Below are 18,449 nucleotides of genomic sequence, written 5' to 3'. Positions count from 1 at the left end.
CTTTCATATACCCATCCTCGTCATAATCCCATACCAATCGTGTTTTTCCTTACTGAAGATACTTGAGAATAGACTCGCGCTCCTCGACGGGCATCATGTGGAGCATGTCCTTCAGGCCCTTCAGGGCAGACTCCTTGTCGCCGCGGAGCATCTCCGACACGGAGCTGGCCACTGCCTCGCTCTTGAGCTGCTTCACCTTGGTCGTGACCGTATCGGCGTTCTCCTCGAACCACGTCGCCACGGCCTGGTCGTTGGTGTTGTAGTCGGCAACACCAGTCCAGGCAGCCAGCGTCTTCTGGTTCTGTACACGGTCCTTGCTAGGGGCAGACGAGGTGGTGCTGATGTTGGACTTGTTGGAAGCATCGCTCATGCGCTTGAGGATGTACTCCTCATTGAGTCTTCTGCGCACACGCCAGTAGAAGAAGCGACGGGCGTTCTTCCACTCAATCTCCTGGCGGATGGCACCCTTGGCCTTCATGCGGCCAGAGCGGTCGTGCAGGTCAGCGAACTGGATGCTGATCTGCGCGTAGATGGGCAGCAGCTGCTTCTCACGCTCCGACATCTTCTCCTTGACCTCCTCGAGCTGTGCCTGGTTCAGCTTGGGGTCGGCAGCCTGCTTCTTCAGGTCCGCGTAGGTGGCGTCCATGCGGGCCATGTTCTCAAGCTGCTTCTCCCTTCGGTACTTGATACCAATGATACCCTCGGGCTCGAGAACACCAGCACGAGAATCAACATCAGCGTACATCTCCATGGCCACGGGGTTGATGGTAGGATCGACGACGACCCAAGATCCTCCACGAAGCTCTCCGAAGGGAGGAATGTAGACGAAGATGGGCTGCTCGTACTTGACGAGGGCATCGACAATGTAAGAACCATACTTCAGCACCTCGTTGTACATGTCGCGCTGGCCACCAGAGAAACCTCTCCAGTTGGCGAGAATCATGAGAGGCAGCTGTTCACCGTAGTTGAAGTCGTTGATGGCCTGGGCAGTCTTGAACGCCGAGTTGGGGTACCAGACACCACCGGCCTCGTTGGAGACTTGCTCGACCGAGTCGGGGTTGGCAGGGTCGGCGGGGGTGACGTTCTCGACAGTGCGCGTCTCGACAGCAATGACACCCATGGGGATGCCACCAAGACGAGCGCGACCAACAACCACGGTACGGGCCCAGCCGCCAAGGGTCTCAACGAACGAGTCCTTGTCGAACAGACCGGGCTGGAAGCCCTCGTCGTCCTGCTTGCCGCCAATGAGCCAGCGGACATCGTAGGGGGCCTTGCCGGGGGGCGTGTAGATGTTGTCGCGGTCCCAGGAGTCCACGCTGGGAGAGATGGGCACAGGCATGTTGCGCATGGCGGGCACAAAGGACAGCCACTCAACAATCTTGGAAACACCGGCGAAGTCGTCGTTGGCAGTCAAGTGCGAAACACCGTTTCGGTACATGATCTGCGTGCCACCAAGCTGCAAGTTGGACGTGTAGACCTCGCGACCCAGAAGGTTGTTCAGGGCCTGGGCACCAGTAAGGATGATGGGCTGACCCTCGATCTGCACGGCACGTTGACCGAGACGGACAAGGTAAGCACCGATACCTGCGCGGATTGTTAGCTGAGAGAGTACAACGAGTGTTAGTAAGGCAGGACTTACCGATAGAGCGGCAGGTAATCAGGGTGACCGTGAAGATGTCGTTGTAGGCTCGGCTGGTGGCACCAGCAATGAGACCGGATCCTCTCAGACACTCGACACCGAGACCATCTTCAGCACCAATGATGGCCGTGATCTTGTGACGTGTTTCGCCATCCTCGACAACCTCCTCGGTGATGACGTCGCGGCTGGCGCCGTCCTCGAATCGCTTCTTGCCCTCGGCGTCCAGGTAGAGGTACTTGAAACCAGACTCCTGCTTGGTCACGTCGTTCCAGGCGACCTTGAAGTGGGGCATAAGCTCCTCGGCAAGACCAAGACGGGCACCAGAGTTGGCGGACAGGTAGATGCGGGGAATCCCAAGAGCGCGAGCCATCTCGGTGCACTTGTGGAAGTAGTAGTCTTCCTTGGGGCCGAAGGATCCAATCTTGTACGTGATATCGTTGGCCACAATGATGAACTTGCGTCCCTTGGGGTACTCGGGAGTGCGCGCCTTGATCATCCATCCGACCATACCGCACGTGTTGGTACCAGGCTCGCGAGAAACCTCGGCCAGCTTGTTAGTATCGTCGAGGACCAACTCGTGGTAGTCAATGCACTCGCCCACGGGAGGCTGCTTGCCAGCCAGCGACGGCTGGTGCTTGACAGCCTTGGCCCAGCAGTTCTGGATGGCCTGGCGGAAGAGCTCCGGGAAATCGTAGACGTACTGGGTTCCCATCAGGTGAGCCTTGTAACGCTTGGGCTGCAGGGCGTTCTTGGTAGGGTAGGGAGTGGTGACAGAGAGCAGGTGCATTGACCCAATCTTGGTCGTGCCTCCAATAGAGTGGAAGACCATTTCGCCCCTCTCCGACTTGCGCTCGGCGTAGATCTCGACCTGGACGACGTAGCCGGAAGTGTTGGTGATAATCACACGCAGAGGGTAGGGAGTGCCGTTCTGAGGGTCGGTGCAAATGATACGGATCTCGACTTGGGCGACACGAAGGCGCCAGGCGCGGGGTCCGAAGCGGTCCAAGAAGCCCTGGAGAGAGTGCTCGACCTCCTCGGGCAACAACTGGAAGACGGGGGTGAAGTTGAGGAACATGTGGTTCAGATCCGAGTTGTTGTTGCCAATGATCTCCAAAGCGTCAAAGATGTCGTTGATGACGCGGTCGGCCTCGGAGATGAGGTACTCCGCAGTAGGGATCTCATCTCGAAGACGGCCAGGTCGAATCACTGCACGCGTGAAGTAGCGCTTGTCGGTCTCGACACCCTTGCCAACAGCCTCGTACACGTGGATGTTCTTGTTCTCCGTGAAGACGGGCGAGATTCTGAACTTGTTCAGACGACCAAGCTCCAACTGGAAAGCAAGCGCAGGCTCAACGTGACGGATACTCTCATCCTCTTCATACGCGGGGCCTCGGAAGGTGTAGTAGGCAGGGTAGTTGCCGTCCTTGCGGCCGCATGCGAAGGAGACGCGGCGAACTCTGCGGGCAAGGAACTCCTCCTTGTAAGCCTCAATGGTCTCGGAGATCTTGGCGACAACATCCTGGTCACTCTGCGACTCGGAGTCGTACACCAGGACATTGACGACGTTGGAGAGCTCGTCACCGGTGTCGGCGCGGAGGGGCTTGCGCTTGCCGCTCAGGTCGGGAATAAGACTGGCGGTCTTCTTCTTTCTAGGAAGAACCTCGAGGGCCTTCTGCAGCAGCTCCTCGGCGTCGTCAAGGTAGCGGCAGGGGACGATAACACCCTTTCGCGAAGGCTCTTGCTCACTGTGGCGCGAGAGGTAGGACATGTCGCTGATGGAGTTGATGCGGCCAAGGTTGAACTCACTTCCGGTGGGGGTACCAGGTGCAGAGGGGAACGAAGAGTTGGCGGGAATTCCAAACTCGGACTGGCCGACCTTCTTCAGCGCGAAATCCCACGAAATGAACTGGGGCACATCAGCCTCGTCATCATGGTATTGAACCGACTTGAGGTTGTAGGCACGGTAAGCGCGGCGGACATAGACTTCGAGGGCGGCGATGGAGACGTAGGGGTCCTCGTGTCCGAAGAACAGAGCCAGCACGTCAAAGACGGTGTACTTGGAGTCAATAACCTCCTTGATGACATCCAGGCTGGGTTCCCGGTAGCCTCCAGACTCGCCGTACTTGGTCTCAACAACAGACGAGCGCAGGATGTGCTCCATCTGTGCAGTACGCTCTTCCAAAGAGGGCAGAGAGCACTGGATGAGAATCTCACGAGCCTTCAACGAGACCTTGGCGGTCTGGCGGGCCTCCAACTCGGTGAGCTTGCGGAGGGCAGGGCGGAGGTACTTGTTGATGTTGCCCACGTTAGGCTGGTTGGGTCGGTACTTGTCCAGGATGGCAACAATCAGGTTGTTCTTGGAGCCGACACGACTGTGGGAGAGAACAGTGGAAACAACCTTCATGTGGTCGTCCTTGTTGTCGTCACGAAGCTTCAGGATAACATCCTCGTCCTGGGATCGGTGACCAGAGAAGAGCTTCTCAACATCATAGTACGTCTCCAAAAGCTCCGAGATGGCCTGAAGCTCACGAGCCTTGTGGCCATCCGCGTAGAGCTGCAGGATGTCGCTGAGAGGCGACAGCGTCGCGCGCAGGGTATCGGCATCGCCAGCGGACATGTTGTCCTCCAAGAACTTGGCCATGGTCTTCTGGAGTGCCTTGGCCGGGAACTCGGCATTTCGAGACTTGGCCTTCTCAATGACTTGGGTCAGGACACTGTCCAGTCTCTGGGGCATTCTGGAGTGGAGAGCCGAGTGCTGCGAGGTCCATTCGCTGTACGGGAGTTCCGGGTTACGAAGGACGGCAATGGTCTCGTCAAGAGTCTGCTTCAGGATGGTCGAGTTGTCGAAACCACTGAGAATGTTCTTCAACGTGTTGTACAGCATGCCGAAGCGCTGGGCAGGCTTGTTACCAATGACCTGAGGGACACCAAGATCGGGGAGACGACCCAGGAAAGCAGTAGCCTGCTTGACGCGGGATGGGTCATCCAGGGCTAATATACCGAGGATGTCGCCAGCTTCGATAGTGACACCGGGCTGCTTGATGAGCTGCACAATACCATCCTCCTGGGCAATCAGAGGCATGAACATCTTCATGACCTCGACTTCGGCAAATGCCTGGCCGGCCTTGACGTGCTCACCGTTCTCGACAGTGTACTTGACGAGCTTACCGGGACTGGGAGTGCGAAGCTGAGTGGGGTCGTTCTCCTGCTCGAGCAAGCAAGTCTTGCTGTCGACAGACAGACGGGTGGCACCGACTTCTTCCTTCCAGTAGACACTGTGACTGCGACCGTTGATGAGAATCAGCAGACCACCGTCACTGAGAGCACGAACACCGACGGAGCAGCGAGAGCCATTGATGAAAAGATGGTAGCTGTCGACACTAGCGCGAGTCGCAGTGAACTTGTAACGCTGGCTCTCGTAGATGAAATCAATGCTGAAGACCGTCTTGAGGATGTCCTTGGAAGGTACCTGACCTCGAAGGAGACCAGACAGGTATTCGGCAATGCAGTCCTCGCTGGCAATGTGGGCCTTGGTGGCGGCACCACATACCACAGCCAGCATGGGGTCGGGTCGCTCAGCCGTAAGCTTGGTGGTGATGAGCTCATCCAACCAACCGGTGGTGATGGTGTTGTCCTCAAACGCCTCCGTCTCGAGCAGCTTGATGAGGTACTCGACAGTGGTCTTGAAGTCACCACGAATGCTGAGTTCCTTCAGGGCAACAACCATGTGCTTTCGGGATGCGGCTCGGTTCTCACCGTACGCGAAGATGTGACCAAACTGACTGTCGGAGAAACTGTGAATACTCGAGGCGGTACTGACGGAGAAGTAACCCCAGACGTTGGCACTGGAACGGAAGTTGAGGTCCTTCAGAACACCGTTGGAAGGCTTGAAACCCTCACCGGGATCTTCAGAGGTGATACGGCAGGCCGTGCAGTGGCCCTTGGGGAGCGGGCGGCGCTGGACCTTCTCGCTCTCGGACGACTTGAACTCGAAGTCGATCTCAGTGGCGGTCTTGGGGTCCACACCGTACAGCAGACGGATGTCACGAATTCTGTGCAGAGGGATACCCATGGCCACCTGCAGCTGCGCCACCGGCAAGTTGACACCACTGACCATTTCTGTAGTGGGATGCTCGACCTGCAGACGGGGGTTCAACTCCAAGAAGTAGAACTTGTCCTCGGCGTGCGAGTACAGGTACTCGACGGTACCGGCTGATACGTAACCCACGAGACGACCCAGGCGGACGGCAGCGTCCTCCATAGCTCGGAATGTGGCAGAGGGGGCGATTGTGACGGGCGCCTCTTCGATAATCTTCTGGTGTCGACGCTGTACGGAACAATCTCTGCCAAACAGAGAGATGTTGTTACCGTACTGATCAGCCAACAATTGAACCTCCAAATGTCTGGCGTCGCCAGCCAGCTTCATGATGAAGATGGGAGAACCGGGGATTTCGCTCGCAGCAGCCTTGTACAGGGCCTCGAAACCGTCTTCGGACATGGCCTTTCGGATACCCTTGCCACCACCACCTTCGGAGGCCTTGATCATGACGGGGAAGCCAATCTCCTTGGCCTTTTCCAGACCATCTTGCCACGAGTCGACGCAGCCCTTGAGGTAGACCTCGTCGGCGACTGTGACAATGTCGTCGGCATCTTTCACTACTGTGTCGACACCCGTGCCAGACCAGGGAATACACGGCACCTTAGCGTGCTGTGCAACAATTGTGGAAGAGATCTTGTCACCAAGAGAGCGCATGGCGGAGCCGGGGGGGGCCAATGAAGACAATCTTCTTTGGTGATGCGGCCAGAGACTCGGGGAGCTTGGGGTTTTCGGAAGCGTGTCCCCTGCGCACAATGTTAGCCACCAGGTCCAACCCGACACCAGAGGCAGCAATCAGGTGCCACTTACCATCCAGCCCAGACGGCGTGGACGTTCATACGCTCAGCAATATCGACGATCAGTTCGACATTGGCGTAGTTGTTGTTATTTGTACCACCGGGCACTTCGACGTAGTGGTCGGCCATTCTGATGTAATCGGCGTTGGCAGCCAGATCTTCGGGGGTGGCCATGACGGTGAATTGAATGGCCTTCTCGTCGCCAAACGTCTCGTAGGCCCATTTTCGCACCGATCGGATTTCCTTGACGGCGCCGATACCGTTGTTGGCGATCAGTACCTGTAGGGAAGTCCGCAATTAGCACAGGCGCACTGCCAGAAGAAACACCCCCACCCGTCGCACCGCGGGGTTGCGAGGGGACTCACGTTTGTGATGACGGTGTGTCCATCGTGGGCAGCCACGAAGTCCTTCACCACGGAGGAAGGTGCATTCTCCAGTTTGTTGCCGCCGATGAAGTGGTCGGCGATCTGGTGCTTCTCAGCATACGACATCTTGCCGTTGCTGACAGGCACCGTCCGGTTTCCGTTGGCGGTAGCCATTGTGTGTGTGGAAGAGGAGAAGGGAAGTTGGTAGGTGGATGGAGAAGCAATTAGTCGGCAAAGTAGGCTCAAGGGCTCATCAATGTACAACGATTGCCCGAGTCGAGCTCCCAAGAGGCCCAAGGATCGAGCAATGGTGAAGTTCGGGTATTATGGGGTTGGAAGTAGTTCGCCGTGTGAGGGGTGGCGAACGAACGAGCTGAGTCGAGTTGTGGAAAATAGCAAGTTGGACAAGGACTTGCTGGCTCGACCTGAGAAGAAAAATCGTGGGTGTTAGTTTGTGGTTGCAGCAGAAAAAGGAAGGTCGAAAGGAAGTCGCCGCTCGGGTCTTTGAAGCTTGCCCACGTTTTTCTAAATCGAAGTCGGGGTGCCGCTTCGTTGGGGCATGGGAAGGAGCTATGACAGCTGACGTACTTTTTTTGGCTTGGGCGGTCTTGGTAGCGCTTTCAGAACTAGCAGCAAACCCCGTGGAAACTGGATGGATCTCGTGAGATGAATATTCTGCAGGACAAAAAGAATCCAGAGATTATTAGTATAGGATATTCTCAATATACGGCCAAAGTCAATTGCTCGCGAGAAAATCAATTGTTCTGCTGGTGCTGTGTGGTGGGAGGTTGGCGCCAGAGTTCTTTGCTTCTTGTTCTTCTCTGTGTCTCTCGCTCTCAGGTTTCCTGCTCAACATGCATCCGAAGTAATATGGGACTTGCAGATTCAATAATGAACCCCTTCATAGAGCTAAGATGATTTTCGAGGGTCCGCCATCGCCTTTGGGCTAATTGACGCTGCGCAATTGGCCTGAACCGTCTCTCCCGCATTTCTGTTGAGGTCATGGAAGGGTCCATCTAATTCGACGCTAGCAGGGAGGGCAGGGGGGTTGTCATCTGGGAAAAAGGGCAGAGAATGTGCGCTAGAAGGAAGCTCCAATGGGCCGGGGTGGGCACTCGGTCTCCACGAGTCAAGTCCAGGGGGGCAATTGCCTCGAGTTGATTGATTGATAGATTTGACAGCGCAGTTGACTGGCCCGATGGGGGAATTTGATTGGGAATGGCAAACGGGTCTGGATCTTTGGGCGGAAGGCCAACTTACACAACAAAGTAATTCAAGGTGAGAACCGCTCAGAGCTACAGGATAGATAGCTGGCTGGTAGATGCGCAAAACCACAAGGTGGGGGAGAAGGGTATCTAGATGGTGTCGGGTCGGTATATATGGATATAGTAGGCGGGATCGCGAAGTGAGAGCAAAGAAGGAGACAAACCCTTTTTTTCTCACGATGCAAATCGGTTTAGCGGGAGATTCTCTGTTGAGAAGGAGTGAGGAAGAGAAGAGAAGGGAGAGAGGGAATGGAATCTCGACAGGTCCGGGACAGCAGACGGGCTCAGGATAAAAAGAAAAATCCTGGGCCCAACGACGACACCGATGCTTAAATTATAGCCTGGATCGCCCGCACTAGCACCGGATTCACGGAGACCTCAACTGGGCTAGGATGGAGACTCTTTGGGACGAACAAGCAGAGGGCCTCGACAATAATCTGGCAGGAATACATGGCGTCGGCCGGCAGGGACATGAGATGGGATGGGACGTGGGCTGGCCTGGAGGAGGTACGGCACGGTACATTCACAGATCGGGACCATACCCACATTGGACAGACACACGGTGCTGGTGCTGGCTGACGCAGTTTGGTAAGATGCTTCCTATCAATCTCACCCACCTACGTCGATGCGCATCTACGTAACCCGTGGCCCGAGTTCTCTTTTCTCGCTATCGAGTATGCATCATTCAGCAGCGGGAGATCCTATCGCATACCGCAAGCATGGTGATTGGGTGCATTCTACTATGTTACTTCTTCTATCTCCTTCTTTCCGTGCAATTCTTACGAGTGCCGCCGAAAGCTGACCCTGGTCTCCCACAACGCCTGATGCAGCCAGGGAGGAAGTCAACAAGCTCTCACCCATCCCGCAAAGGTTGGCGCCAATGATTGGGTTTTGGGCACAGCGCGCAGCCAATGAAGACGAGGCCCGGGGCGTTGGGGGCACAACCCACACACCCTTCAGCACTGTAGTGTTAGGATGCTTCGATTCCGCTGAGACAATGTACATGCATATGATGGGACCCCTTTGAGCCTTCCACCCGAGAAGCCCCAAGATCGTAGAGAGGCACAGGGGTCTCCACCCCAATGGAAGACGTGCTGGGTGGCCGGACCCCGAAACATCGAAGCACAGCCGGCGCCGGGGCCCCCTCACAGATGTCCGGAGTATTTTTCCTCAATGCGCATTCTTCTCTATCCGCGCGAGCCACTTACGAAATCATCCTTCGGAGTTTCTGTCAAGGCCAGTTCTTGATGGCGATGCAGATGCCATGTCGACACACGCAGCTGCCAGGCAGACTGCATTCACTGACTTTACCGTGCATTTGCTTACCACGCATCGCCATAGTCAAGCTTCCATTTTTATCAATATACAGTTGGAGCGAAGCCAAAGAAATAGGACCCGAGTAGGCAAAGAGAGTAGAGACCGGCTATTGCGCCGAGAGTACGCTCAGTCTAGCCTCGAACGGCAAGAGACGTGAGATGAGAGCGCGAGAGTAAGACCCGGAGCTCTCGGGGGTACGTGTGGTGATGTGGGATGGGCAGAGGAGCTGCCAAGACGACAAACCGATAAGCTGACGGAGACGGGCGTCAATGTGCGCTGCGCTGGATGTCTCACATCGATCAAAGCTCCTGTGGCTGACGAGAGGGTACCGACCTACTGCACCATCATCTTACGTCGCCGGATCTCCATCCCTCAGTCGATAAGAACACGAACATGTCGCTGATGTTGTCGTCGAAATTCTCGAGGGGATTCCTGCTTTCTCTCTCCCTCTCTTTCGCACTCGGATGCGTCGCATGCTGAGAAAAGTGCTTGCATGGAATCGCGGGCAGCTAAACTCAATTGTTGGCTGTTGGGGGTTTCTCTCCTCCCACTTCCCACTTTCCCCCACCCCACTGTCGCATTGCAGCTCAGCTGGGATGCTTGGGGTCTTGGGACCGACAAACTCCGAAAGCCTGAGTGAGTGTTCCATAGAACGGGTACCTCCAAAAACCCTCATGTACACTTGCGTGCAGCCTGCGAATGTTGACTTCCAGAAAGCCACTTGGCGTCTGCCGCTGACCAAGACTGGCCAGGGGTTCGGTCGGTAGCCCAGGTCCGTCATTTCGTTTCTCTCCAACTTTCTTGTCGATAGGCAATTCATCGCATCTCGCTGCCCGAAAAGACGGCCAGAAAAAAATTGTGTCGTGGCCTGGGAAGCTCCACCCGCAGATCCCCAACATCTTGTCCGCATTCAAGGTTAATCTGGGCGCCTTGTCAATCGTCGGATCGCGCCCGCACTGACCGTAGCTAGTAACCCATTAGATGAAGTATCTCAATAGCGGTATTTACCATTTTTGGCTGTCCTAATATTATTGCGTTGCGCTTTGAAACAGGGCAAGACATCAGTTGAAGGTATTTGGGGAACATCCGGAGTGGCATTTGCGACCAGTGAGGGCGCAGGAATCGCATACCCACCGACGGGTGTTCTATGAGCCGAGAGAGACATGGAAACCCATTCGCCCATGCTGACATGAGAGGTGCGGACTCACTCGGCCGACGCGTACTGTGCCCAGTCAACCATGGAGTCGGTGCCGCCAAAGACGACGGACGGGAAGCCCTTGTCGTCTGCGGGAATCATGTATGTTCAGTCAACCTTAAGTTGTCGGTCACCAGGATGGTCAAATCACAACATCAATTCAGCATCTTCAGATCTTGGATTCTTAGTCCACAGTTCTGTCAGTAAGTAACCGACGGACGCCAGCGCGAGCGGATCCAGTCCAATGGGAAGCTTCTAGTGCCTGCGTAGCTGCCAATCCAAGGGCGGCCTACGGTCCCCGAAAAGCCGGCTGGGGAAAAGTAAAGAGTCTAATAATATTCGGTCTCGGTTAGTTTGGCGCCTGGTGGCCTGCAGGAACAGCTAGGCAGGTACAGCACGGTACTGCACCCCCACTCAGGTAGTAGAAGTCTGGCTTGAAAATTGACAGCAACTATGGAAATGAAGCTATGTGTATGTAGTAGGTCTATTCAAGATTTCTGTTCCCTCTCTCCTGAGAGCGACCGCATGTCAGGGGTGGAGGCTTCTGAATGTTTTTTGTTGTCTTCACCTCAAATTGATGAGTGCGAGATGGGTACCGCCAAATGGGCCCGCCCCGTCTGACATTTCTAATGCTCGAACTTACTGTGCGTGTCGAATTGCTCAATCGGTAATCACTAAATGAGCATGTAATCCAGGCACAAACCCCCAAAGATTTTCAAACAATCTCGCAGAATCGATGTCACCAATTCCCGTTTCGCTTTCCACGTGGTTCCTGTCTCACAGCCCAGTATGCGATCTTGGGTGCCTTGCTGACGCGACCACGATGCTGGCGGCGGCTAAGGGTGATTAGAGGGAGATCTCCCCTAACCCTTTCGGGAACAACATCGTACGATTCTGAAGTCAGAGTTGCATGTAGGGCTGGGGAAACACCACCCATCAACCACTTTCCAACGGCGAAGCTCCCTGCTTCGATCAATCAATCAAGCCCTTTCCATACTCCTTCTAGAATCCAATCTCCAATCTAGATCTGCCGGGCCGCACTGCGCCTTTTCTGTTTCTGGTCATCCGGGCCGCGCAGGTTTCCATCGATTCGATGTCGTCGGCTCATGTACCGAGCAGATGGATCCCACTGTGTTCGCTGGCCGCCATGGAGCAAAACCACTTTGCGACAAATGCGCTTTCGACCGTAGGAGATGTGCGCTAATACCAAAAGGCCATTGCCGAGGAGACAGCCGTGTAAGCAATCAACCCGTCGTTAATGGCCTTGGGCGATTCGCACTCGCATCGCATCGTGGCCTGGGTTTGTGACCATATTGGCGAAGGGGGCTTGCATGTCCTGCACGTTCGTCAACTCCCAGCCAATGACACTGTAAGTTCTATGACCTTATTTGATGCATCAACAGGATGGTGAATAAACATCTAGTTTCCATTCTATACACTTGCCCATCAATCATAGGCTTGCATTAAAACGACTTCCTCTATTTCCCGCGTGGATTCATTGGATTCGAGGCACGGTCGCCTTGATACTTTCAGTGCCCTTGGTTCGTGTTGACCCGCGGCAGGCCAGCTTGCTGGATGATGGTTCGCGACCTGAGTTGCGAGTCCGCCGTTTCTTTCCTCCGTCTCTGTGTATGACTGAGAATCCTTACGTAAATTTCTTCCCCCGGAGAGCCTTACTGCCCCCAATATACCAAGCTTTTCGCTCAATATTAACCCCTTGAGCATCATAAACGCCAGTGCCACTTGCGCTCAGATGCTCATATCTCGAGAAGCTTGTTTCTCCCCCTCACATAATATGCATCGTCATCGCCGTCTTGGCTGACAGGCAGGATGGCCCGTCATGGTCATACCACTCCACAAGTGCGTCGGTTCGGGAATGACCACAGCCCCAATGGTTCCTGGCACCGTTCCACAGGACCAGGCCAGTCTTGCGGAAACATCAACACCACCTTTGAGATCCCATGAATGACGACATGATGGTTCTAACGGCAGCAGTCATTGCCGAGCTGGGAAACAGTAACCATCCGGTAGGCGAGTTTTGGTGTTTGTTCATTCCTGTCCCTGTGGTTATTCCCCGTTATCCCAGTGTCTCATAAGGGGAAGAGTAACTGTTCATTCGGGAGATGTCTATACTTCACTCTTGATACATCTTGTTCACTTCAAAAGCAGTAAATGTTCCATCTGCGACAGCTCAGTCCAGATTTCCCATATAAAGACAGGACAGTCGCCGAGATGACTGGCGCCAATGGTAGCACAGCACCCTTTCAGCCACTCCAAATTCACACCTTACCAAAGACTTGCCGTGACTTCTCAAGTCTTCCTCTCGCGAAGTTCACCCAGTTCCGTGCTGGATGAGCCAAGCCGTCACAACACGCATCCCATCACCCCCGCACCGCAAGAGTTCCAATTCAGCGTCGTCATGTGTAGTCGCGGCCAGAGTCACATCGGCAGCGACATCCCCATGTAACCAGCGACTTCGAAGGGTTTCTCTCAGAAACGCCAGCGTGTTCTAGATGGTATCGTCCTGTGTCGCCGGCGCCGCTGCGGTCGGTCCTAAACAGGACAAAAGAGAATGAAGACAGTGGCGGCGTCCTATCTCTCTTTGTAAGTAAGTACCAAAGAGCTTTGGTTGAAGTGAGTGAGGGCAGTCGCCCGGGTGAGCGATCAAGCAGGACTCTGCCTCGCTGCCCCGCGACTCCATGTGGGCTTGGGACTCCTAGGAGCCGGTGTAGTCCACTCGGTCTTGGTCTGGGTGCCCACCGGTGGTTCTCTATCTACCTCCAGAAAGCCAGCAGGCCCGCGTTACATGCCCTTGTCGTCACGTCGGCAGAAAGAGCCTTCATCCTACAACTGCCCAATCGCCGCCGCCTTTTTGGGCGACAAGACGGGAATGCAGCAACGATGACTCTACCCTACCGATCCGGGGCCCAGCAGCCACGGGTGTCGCAGTCCGCCTAGTCATGTGTAACCCCGTGTGTGATCCTGACAGTGACAATATGGCTGACATCACCACCACAGCAAGACCAGCCGAGGCGGCATGTCTTCCTGGAACCGTCCTCCAAGGCATTCCTCATCGTGTCTCCAGCGACACCAATGCCTCTGAGCAACATAAGCACCAACCATCTTCGAGGCCCCGTCAACCGCAGCGCCGCCCATCTCCCCAACCAAGCGCGCAGGAGACAGACGTGGGGGGTAGCAGATGCCCAATGGCGATGGGCCCTCGTCAAGCGCGGCCAACGCCGCCATCGCGCTTGCTGAACACGTAGCGTTCCTGCCGTTCGGAAGGATCCGGTGGTCATGATACCACTTTGAAACGCGCACTCCACGTCGTCGTCACGAACACTACTGAGGGCAGCGCAAGGAGGCTGCTCGGTCGGCTATGGCGCTTGGCATCGTCGCGCGTGCGATGCAAGACGTAACCACTGCGGTCAGGGAGGCAGCCGATCAGACGGGTTGCGGAGATGGGCGCGACCGAGGTCTTGTGTTCGAGAAGGATCGAGCCCCGGGGTGGTTCAGGGAGGGCGGAGAACTCCATTCGACACGACACCCCCGGGCGCCAACGCGGATCCCGAGGCCGCCGCCCGTGGGAAGCAACGGTACCAGGATAGCAGCACCAGGGACCCGACGGCGTGGTTACAGAAAGATGGATGGGTGGTGGTAGAGTTCAGATGGGTAGCATCCGCCCATCCGCTACTAGTCGGGGTTACAGCGCATGCGCGCGCCCCTGGATTGATTGTTGGACACCAGGGTCGTCGGGACGGACGGGCGCATGCACGCGGGATGTATGAGAAAAACTCTCGAAAACTCTCGAAGGAACGAATGCATACGGGTCAGTTTCGTACATCATGATGACATTCTACGTAGTCGGATTAAGTCGCGACGCGCATGATTCAGATGACTACTCTGATCAGTGCAACTCCCGGCATGGACACATGCATCACCAGATGCCCTTTCCTGGCGCTTTCGAATGACTCATTTTTTTCACTTGCGAAATCGTTCTGTTAGGTAGAGTTGTAATTATTGTATCAATTGCAAGCTCTCCGTATAGTGTGAACGTTGACACACTTGCCCCGACTTTTGGACGTGATTGTAAGCAAGACATGACGGACCTAGTGAGGTCCCATGTCAATCAATATACGCTAATGCCGTTTCTTCTAACTTTTATAAGCCCCTCTAAAGAAAATTCGACCATCACCCGGTATGGGAAAATGGGACAGCCCATTATTTAACAGCCCGCTTGGCTTAGTGGTAAAGCGCATCACTAGTAGGAAAATCGTGATCCATTCTCCAGAAGGCGCGACCCGCGATCAATGATGAGATCACTGGTTCGATTCCAGTAGTGGGCAATTACTTTTGCTTAATAATTCTATTTTTACTATCTTATTTTTTTTAAATAAATATTTTCTGTTCTTTTCCCCTTTCTCTTTTATTAAATATTTTTAATATTATTTAAGCTGTCTACATTAGGTGCTCACGTGAACATGTAGAGTATGCTGTATACTAAATACATAAAGATTATACACAGGTGGGAATAGTGCCACACACAGTTTTAACTACACAACTCGTGATACCATCAACCCCCACGACACCGTCAAGCACTTCCCTCCCATAACCCGAACCCCCCTCTGAGCCTCTCTCTAATATTCCGGTACTTACATACAATAAACAGTGAAGTACTGCTCAAGAGGCACGAGCTGAAAGACCAGACAAGCCTCATGTAGGCACGAGTCATTCTAGTCAGGCACACCTGCACGCGCACCTACGCCCCCATCCCATCTACCCTCAGTCCTCGCAATATGAGACGGCGTGGCATGCAGGAACAAAAAGTCAAATACATAAAATAAAAAGTCAAATACATAAAATAAAAAGTCTCTTTCACTCTCTCGCGAACTGCCAAGGTCGAGTCAGGTTGCCCCTCCCCATTCCACCACGAACGCACGTCTTCCCACCCCATCCCGGAAAGAGGTGCCAGTTCGTCCCACTCCGTTGGGTCCCGTCCGGCCAACATTGTTCGTTTCGTTGGTTTGACTCGGCGCCAACAAACGGGCCATCCCGCGCATCATCCCGCCCTCCTTCCTGACACACTCTGGGCACCTCGCGCTGACAAGACGGAGCCAAGGAATCCAAACCCGGGTATCTGATACGGCCAACCATTTGATCGTCCAAAGGAACGGAAAGTTCCAGCCGCCTCGCCCAATTCCCATCCCCAAGATCGCAAACACCGCTCGGGCTAAACAGGCTAAGCGGGCTAAGCCTCCCTTTCATGATCGCCCGATCCGACAGCAATTCAGACACAACGCAAGAGGCACGGCGCAGCACTCGGCGGTTTTGGCTTATTATTAAAATTGTCGATTTCTATCTAGACTTGCTTTGGTCTCCTACGTCTATATATAGCGAATAGCTAATGAAAGGAGCGAGGAAGCGAGAAGTTTGAGAAAAGACAGGAAGGCGAGAGAGCAAAAAGGAAACATGAATACGCCGAAGAAACAAACAAACAATGATGTGTTTCTCCCGCTTCGTTGACCCGTTGTAACCATTAGTCCCTCCCATCTCGAGGTATGTGAATGTAGATGATGACGATGAAAATCTAGACTGGTGTGCCCCGCCTTGATATTGCGGGCTGGATATCTCAAAAAACAGAAATCAGAAGCCAAAAAAATTATTGAAAAGCCTCGTCCACGGACAACTTTTGCTTGCCCATGGTGGCTTTGTTTTGCCGTACCACCACCCCCTGGTGTTGTATGATGTATGCCCCATCTAGAAAAAGAACCAAGCGCCGGACCATGTGTGTGTGTGAGAGAAGGATGAAAAATTAAACCCCAGTAGGTAGAAAGTGTTGCCGCATTCTGGTCAGAAGTGAAGAAAATGCTTGGGAGGGAGAATTGAAGAGAGCCCCGCGGTGGTGTAGAGCAAAAGGTTCGTTTTCTAGTGGTCGTTGACATCCTCGTCACGGCCCGGGTACATGATGTCTTGCTTGATGACGGCCCTGACGAGGTTGTAGGCAACAAAGATGAACATCAGGAGCATGGCGATGGACAGGCCCGTGGCGAACCACTTGACCGCCTCGCTCTTGAGCTCGTTGCTGAGGGTGATGGTGGCCAGGACGAATCCTGTGTTGGGGAAGACCATGGCCCACCAGCCCAGGTGGAAGTACACCGGCGGGCTCGAGATGACGGCAATGACACCGATGAAGAACCACCAGACCGCCAGTGCCCACAGGAACACGGCGGCCATGACGGCCGTGGTGCGGATCATGGGCGCGTCGAGGATGCCGTCAAAGCTGGGGTCGAACTTGTCGGGCAGGCCGTTGGCCATGCCGATGAGGGCCAGCGCGGTGAAAGCGGGGGGTCCCACACACATGAACAGACCGGGTCGGTGTTCTCGGTTCGGGAGGCCTGCATGTCGGGTCAGTAACGGACAATCAGACGGGGGATGGAATCAATGGGAATACATACCAGCTGACATGAGGCGGCCAACCATGTGTGCGTACATCATGAACGCAACGGAAATGCCGAGTCCCTGGCAGGTAAGGCCGGCCACGATGATGGGAACCGAGGCCACGGCGGGTTGGGTCTGGGCAATGACCGAGGCGATGGTACCCGACAGCATGATGGGGAAGATGGGCAGGATCCAGGTGGGCATCATGGTCTGCAGGCCGAAGTTGTGCGCCGCAAACACGTAGCTGTACTGGCCGACGGCGAGCATCAGAGTCACAATGACATAGAGCCAGAAGGCCGTCTGGATGGCCCAGATGAGCGCCGTGTCGTTGTCGGGGATGGCGTAGCGCTGGGTGCTGGTGATGAGCGTGGCGATGGACAGGAAGAAGGTGGGGAAGAAGAAGCCTTCACGCTCGTGCGACAGCGACTTGGCGAAGTCGCCCTTGTGGAGCAGGAACCGCGTCACCATGCCGGCGCACAGGAGGGTGAAGATGATGATGTTGAGGATGTAGACGAACAGGCCGATCTGTCGCAGGCCGGGGAACTGGTGAGGCTGCGCAAAGATGAGCAGGGACAGACCACCGGTACTCATGGACGTGGTGAACCAGGCCCATGTGAAGTGGTGCATGCGCTGCTTGAGGCCCAGCTTCGGTCGGTTGGGGTCGAAGATGTCGACACCATCCATGTTGTGGCCACCATGTGCACCTGCCTTCTCCATATCGTGACCCTCCTTGCCGTCCTTGAGCGATGACGCCGCCGAGTTGACTTGCGTCTCGGTCATGCCCATGCTCATCCGTCGCTTCTCGTCCATCGGGGCGTGTTCGTAAGGCCCAGACGGTTGGCCCGGGTGTGGTAGCTGGTACGACGACATGCTGCTCTGGTGTTGGTGGTGATGTTGTTGTGACGATGTTTCGGAGTAGGAGTTGGACGGGCCAGCCTCTCCAGTGGTATAAGGAACTTGATAGTTGGCTTGGTACCCCGAGGGTGCCTGGGCGTGTCCCTTGTCCATTTTTTGTGGTTTTTTTTTTTTTGTCCTCGGGCTTGCCGGCGGCAAAGAGCGTATGGGACGTTTTGCGGATGTGTACACGACGATAAGAGATGTGATATGTATATACAACACAGACGATGAAGGAGAAATGTGTGTGAGGAAAAGTTGGGGGTGAGGGGGTTATGAATATGGGGAAAAGAGAAGAGAGGAAAGGAAATCGGAACAAGAAATAGGAAACAAGTATACGAAAAAACAAGAGAACCGGTCTCTGAACGAAATGAACTCTGATCCCAGCGACGGCAGCAGTTGTGAGGATCATAGATGGAGATCAGGCGTGAACGTCTCCTTTA

The 18,449-nt window shown here is 54.8% G+C and overlaps 2 protein-coding genes across 2 annotated transcripts; both read right to left on the bottom strand.

Annotated features, from left to right (window-relative positions):
• Positions 1-49: 49 nt before the first annotated feature.
• On the bottom strand, positions 50-7,071 carry PG985_016120 (Acetyl-CoA carboxylase; the record flags this gene model as incomplete). The annotated part of the gene is made up of 5 exons (XM_066835886.1): positions 50-1,584; positions 1,640-6,371; positions 6,421-6,481; positions 6,546-6,811; positions 6,898-7,071. 5 exons carry the CDS (start codon positions 7,069-7,071, stop codon positions 50-52), a joined length of 6,768 nt encoding a protein of 2,255 aa, XP_066677089.1.
• Positions 7,072-16,599: 9,528 nt separating this feature from the next.
• On the bottom strand, positions 16,600-18,120 carry PG985_016119 (Malic acid transport protein; the record flags this gene model as incomplete). Its single annotated transcript, XM_066835885.1, has 2 exons — positions 16,600-17,069; positions 17,130-18,120. 2 exons carry the CDS (start codon positions 18,118-18,120, stop codon positions 16,600-16,602), a joined length of 1,461 nt encoding a protein of 486 aa, XP_066677088.1.
• Between the last annotated feature and the right edge of the window lie 329 nt (positions 18,121-18,449).

Source organism: Apiospora marii (assembly GCF_038362585.1).
Source record: "Apiospora marii strain CBS 49790 chromosome Unknown utg000013l_segment0_segment0, whole genome shotgun sequence".
Classification (NCBI taxonomy): domain Eukaryota; kingdom Fungi; phylum Ascomycota; class Sordariomycetes; order Amphisphaeriales; family Apiosporaceae; genus Apiospora; species Apiospora marii.
Note: the sequence above shows the minus strand (reverse complement) of the source record. Positions and strands in the feature narration are given on the sequence as shown.